The 6,000-nt window shown below is 41.9% G+C and overlaps 1 protein-coding gene across 3 annotated transcripts in view; it reads right to left on the bottom strand.

Annotated features, from left to right (window-relative positions):
• Positions 1-4,769: 4,769 nt before the first annotated feature.
• CapaR (Capability receptor) overlaps positions 4,770-6,000 on the bottom strand; it is a 325,413-nt gene continuing 324,182 nt past the window's right edge. For all 3 annotated transcript variants that reach the window (XM_073981520.1, XM_073981521.1, XM_073981518.1), the window contains one exon: positions 4,770-5,085. In XM_073981520.1, coding sequence (XP_073837621.1) covers positions 4,924-5,085 — 162 coding nt within the window. In that variant the 3' untranslated portion in view covers positions 4,770-4,923. The remainder of the gene's footprint in view (positions 5,086-6,000) is intronic.

Genomic DNA, 6,000 nt, shown 5'->3' with positions numbered 1-6,000 from the left:
CCCATACGGGACAAGGGAGACTTCTCTCGAGTCCGAACGGCGTGTCTTAAGACACCACTTGTGGAGAAGTTTTTCAAGGCTGAAATACTCAGGAAATGTCGTCAACATTACTGAGGGGTATTTCGCCACCGTTGAAAAATGTTTGATGTTGCCTGGCCGGGGAATCGAACCCCCGACCTTCTGCGTGCAAGGCGGACGTGCATGGTGCAATGGTATGCACGTCCGCCTTGCACGCAGAAGGTCGGGGGTTCGATTCCCCGGCCAGGCAACATCAACGGTGGCACCTAATTCTCATATACACTTTCCTGAATGGCATAAATATCACGTATAAAATTATGAGCATTGACAAAAACAACACATGGGGCTGGATTCTTGTTCTATGAAAATTTGAAATGAAAAATATTTCCTTTATAATTTTTTTTCATTTGACAGTTTTCTCCTTTATAAAAGTTTTCATTTAAAATTTTCGTAGAAACAGAATTGAGTCCATGGACAGGTTTTGCCAGGTTTAACTAAAAAGACAACAATGTGAATGAAGAAACGAACTACCCCATGCACTCATCCAAGCGCGAACCCCAACATAAGAAACAAAAAACCAAAACAAATATGAGAGGAAAAAACAAACTACGACTAGGCAGGTTACCTCCCAAAAACACTTCTCAGATTGTGCCGATATAACTCAACTATCAAAATCCAAGGAGGAAAAAAACCAAGTACAAACAAGAGTCTCATTGTTGGTGTACATCAGCCAAGTACGCTCTTTCAGAGAATTTATTCTTTGCAATTTCCGCCTATATTAATTTTGTCATTTTAAAAATGTGATGTTTTGTTGCCTGCCTTGGGAAGCGAAGCCGGTCTTTCAGAGTGCAAAGCGAGTATGCTTACCACTGCACCACCGTCTCCTATAATCATCAGATAGAACATTTTTCTATATTTGTTCAAATGCGTTGAATTATTAAATAAATGGAAACAATCGCCTTGGAAGTCACTCAGAAGTCTCTCCGAAGTGTTGACATACGCGATAAAAGGTAATCACAATAAGGCTATAGAAATTGTTTGTGTAATTCACCAACGATCTTCCTTGGCGTGTCTCCGGAGTGACTTCCTAGGCGATGGAGTGAGAAACTCACTTCCAAATGCTGGCGAGGATGGTGTACAAAAAAGAAACAAAGATAAACAAAACTCACCAAAATTGTTTTTTTTTTTCACCACGGCATCAAATACCGAGAGAGGAGAGTAATATTGTCCAATGGACAAAAACTATTGTTGGATATGACAAAAGCAATTGTTGTAATTGACAAAAACGATTGTTGGAGTCACAATACTACATACGGAATCTAACAATATATTTACAATACATATTTTGCTCTTCGAATATTGTGGTATCAATCACATATTTTTTCTCTTCGTGTACTTCCTAGGAAAATGGCTCTAAAGCAGTAAAGTCCCCTACAGCCACATGCGTCGTGGGTACTGCGTTGATACCAACTTTACATATACATAGTTTACATTTCTGAGAGCTTAGAAAAAATTCCCAGATCGACATTGGTCCACAACTTCGGGTACCTCTTCCTCTAAAGTTCAAATAATAATCGTCTTAGTGAAACAGGCCATTAATACTTACTGATATACATACAAATATATGTTTGGCGGTGGCAATTCGCTTCAGTGTAATGCTTACATACATTCCCTGAGTATTTCAGCCAGGAGAAACTAATCCACAAGTGGTGGGACTCGGCAATAAAAAGTAGGTCCAATATCATTGAGCCAACAGGAGAAGTCTTCCTCCCAATACTTTCAATACTAACTTACGAATTACGAACTCTTCCAGACGTACATCAAGTTCCATGACTATATCGGGCCAATCCCACGGCAGCGGGTTCTCTGTACCGGATTGACCCGGGACCACACAACATCAGCGTTCCGGCCAGCGGCTGCCACATCAGTGTTGGGGGATTAGCTTTCCTTTTGCACCAGTCTGTTCAATACAGACCTATCTCGCTTGAACCTACCTCTAACGACCCGTACAAGGAATGTATGGGGGTAGCAGTCAGGTGTGGAACTGCCGAGATAGAGTGCTGAGTATATATCCCGCCGAGAAATAGCTGTATCTCAGATTATAAGCCTGACATCTTGAGATGTGGCATTCGGCCCTCGGAAACGACTGGAGGGGTATATCGCTGGCTGAGCAGTTTGATAGCTCTGCGTTTTGCTCGGTCAATGAGGACGTCCCTACTAGAATTAGAGGAGCGTGTCATAGTTCGCCAGACATAACCATCGTGTCACCTGGTCTGACAAATGGCCAGGCAACCCGTCATTTCCCTTGGATCGGATCATCTCCCCATAATTGTCTCCATCAGCAGACCACCCGATTTCATCACCTCTGAACGCCGCACATTCGCCAATCATGGGAAAGCTGATTGGCCGAGTTTTAGAGAGTTCACCGCCGCTACAGAGAACTGCCCAATTCTTCTGATGTTCGGGTAGCGGAAAGGACGTTCCGAGACATCATCAATGCTGCAGCCGCTCGCCATATACCTGCTGGTCGAATACCCGAAGTAAGACCAAATTTCCCAGCAGAGGCGACGGGATTAGCAAATGAGCGTGATGGGCTTTGTCGAACCAACCCCGACGACCCCAGAGTCAGGGAGCTGACACTGGAAGTTAATAGGCAGGTCGGCGAACATAAGCGGAACAAGTTGTTAAATCATCTGAAGAGTTGCAACATTGAAGCCGGTATAAGTAAATTGTGGCAACGATTAAGTCACTCTCGAATCCCGGAAGGATGGATCATAGGACCTCAGCCACGTTTGGCGACGTTACGTTGACTGACCCGAAGAGGTGTGCAAGTTATTTCAATCGACAGTTTGTCGAACACCCCGAGAGTGACAGGGCGAAGAGAAGAGTGTTAGGTCGCATTAGATCTCTTCCTGCCGAGGATGAACCACAACAGTTTACAATGGATGATGTTGCGAATGCCATCAGAAACGCTAAATCATCCAAAGCGTTGGGCCCTGATGGAATTTCCGTGGTAATGTTGAAACAGCTGAATGAGCCGGGAGTGGAGTATCTAACTAAAGTTCTCAACCTGTCGCTAGCCACGAAGTCTGGAAAATGGGCAGGTGGTCCCGCTACTGAAGCCAGACAAGGCTGCCAGCAAAGGTGAATCATACAGGCCGATTACGCTTTTGTCACCTGTAGCGAAGACCCTTGAGGCCTTAGTCCTCCCCAGCATTAGAAATAGCTATCAAGTTGCCGATCATCAGCATGGATTCCGCCAGCAGCACAGCACGAAAATAGAGCTGCACGCCATCTCTACACACAGTGATGGTGGCACTTGACTTATCAAAAGCCTTTGATACTGTCAGGCACTCCACTATATGTGTGGTCTCCAGTCGTATGTGGAATTCAGGAACAAGAAATCCAAGCCCCGTAGAGTGTAACAGGGAGTTCCCCAAGGAGGGGTGATATCACCGGAACTGTTTAACCTCTACCTCTCCAGACGGCATTGAGGTCGTAACGTCTGCGGATGATTGTACGATCGTGGCGTCAGGTACCTACCCTGATGACATCTGTGAGACACTGAACTCCTATTTAACCGATCTTACCACCGTTTTCCAAGCGAGGAATATGCAGATATCCGCGACTAAATCGACGGCCACTATGTTCAGAGTTGAAGTATAGAAAAGTTGAATATCAAGTTCGATGGTAGCAGAATTCCCGCCACAAACTGCCCCAAAATTAGAGGGGTTACATTCGACACCACTTTCACGTCGTCCTCGCATGCCACAGCTATCTGCGATAAACTGAAATGTAGGAACATGGTGCTCAAGTCCCTAGCCGGCAGCATTTGGGGCGCAGATAAAGAAACCTTGTTGACACTTATAAAGCGATAAGTCGGTCTGTGGTAAGCTATGCGGCGCCAGTTTGGTCCCCGAATTTATGTGACACGCAGTGGGATAAGATTCAAATTTGTCAGAACGCCGCCCTGAGAACAGCAACAGGGTGCATCCTCAAATCTACAGTGGACCATCTACTTGAGGAGGCAAAGATTCTTCCAGTACGGGCAGGTTTGAACACCATTCACACGGACACAGTTGCCAAGGCCAAAAGCATTATTGTGTGAATGCAATCATCGGAGTACATCCCCCATCTATCGCAGCTGAAGAGCGTCAGCTGCCACGACAAACCAGATTAGTTTTGGCTCAATTACGCTCGGGATATTGCAGTCGCCTAAATTCCTATTGGGCGTGAATAGGTTGCACCAGCCACACAGAATACGGACGTAATTTGAACCGGAATCTGTATAAGGTATACGCTTACAATGTCATAGTTGTACGCAAAAATTACAAAAGTCACTCATCGAGATTTGATGAATGTGTTTCAGCTTATAGCCGAATCTACTCGAAGTTTTTTAGAGTAGTTTAGACGACTACTGCGCATGAAATATTATCTACGAATACTTTTACCAAAAATAAAATATTAAAAAAAAAAAATATTATAATTGTGACTACTTCATTGAATATTTTGACTAGCGTTAAATAAAATAGATACATTATTTTATTAATATATGGGAAGAAATATCTATATAATAAAATGTACTGAATCCAATTTTCTCCAGTGCTTCTTCAGTATAATTTTTAGGTAGAGAAAAATATGGTTTTCAGCATAAATATCGATCTAAAAATCCAATAGATTCTTAAAATCAAATTTCCCCAAACTTCTTCTTTAATGCATCTATAAATCATATAAACTCAGCGAATCATCTCGATAAATATAAAATCTTTGTTTTCATCTTTATTACTTAAAATTTTAAAAACCCTAACTATATTTTTACACATACATATATACGCACATAATTTAAGTTTATAGTCTTTATACATAATTTAAACGAAATGAAGTTTGTCTTACTCTGGCCTTGGACTATATACAGGTTTCGTTTGAATTATATTTACTCAGCAGAGATTCTTTGGCTTCGTTTTCGGTGAAAACTTTGGTGCGTCCATTACTGCCATTATCAACGCACACCACCATGGCATTAGTTCCAGTTCCTGATAAAGTGGCCGTGTGATTCTGTGAATTTTGCTGTAAAGACACGAAAGAGAAGAGAGGAAAACAAAAATAATGAAAATTTTAAAAACATACCTCTAATATAAAATGACAAACAAGGAAAGCGAAAAAAAATAATTTTAGAATCTAAAGGCAGTTAGAATATTTTTGGTAACAAATTCTTAGCCCGGACATGGTCATCCATAAATTGTGGCGATTTTTATCAGTTACCCCAGTGCCTGCCGCATCATCATCAGCTGTGTTTGGTTAAAAGCATACAACCGTAACATAATGGACGTAAGTCATTATTCCTACATCACATAACACTCCATGGTCCCCCACCACCACCACCCCAAGTGTTAATATTCTTTAGCTGATAATCGTAGTTGCTGATTGATGGTAGGAGTAAGAATAGTGAAAGATGGAAACGTTCGTTAAAATATTCTTGTTTGTTTTTTAGGGAAAACTAAAGATGGAGTGAGGGTAGCATAAAATCTCATCATCTTGTAGTTAGTGTGAGTTGTAAGGATATCCCGACTTCTGCAGGACATTGACGTTAGATTTTTGTCCCCAAACAAAACATAAACAAAACATATTTTTTGATTTGTTTTCTGTCATGATGACAGTGACAACGGCGAAATGTCAAAGTGGAATGTGGGCTAATTCTTTACTTTCTGTCGGTTTTGTTCGACTAAATTTGATATGTTTCAAAACTAATTACAAACTTTAGTAATATTTAGTTGCCACAATCTGTTTGTTTTAGAGTGGCAATAACACTGTGCAACAAAATGGAGCTCAAAGTCTGGGGGGTGGAAAATTCCTATTGGAGATGAAAGCCCTTGGTGAGTATATTCAGAACCCCGAAGGACAGATTCGCCGTGAGTCGAACTTTCGCGATATGGCGTGATGAATATTTGGCTGAAGACCCTAAAAGCCATCTGGAATCAGCGT

The sequence above is a fragment of the Musca autumnalis genome, unplaced genomic scaffold (assembly GCF_047663935.1).
Source record: "Musca autumnalis isolate F117 unplaced genomic scaffold, ASM4766393v1 scaffold_4, whole genome shotgun sequence".
NCBI classification, from domain to species: Eukaryota; Metazoa; Arthropoda; class Insecta; order Diptera; family Muscidae; genus Musca; species Musca autumnalis.
The sequence above is the reverse complement of the archived record's forward strand: the minus strand, read 5'-3'. Positions and strand labels throughout refer to the sequence as shown.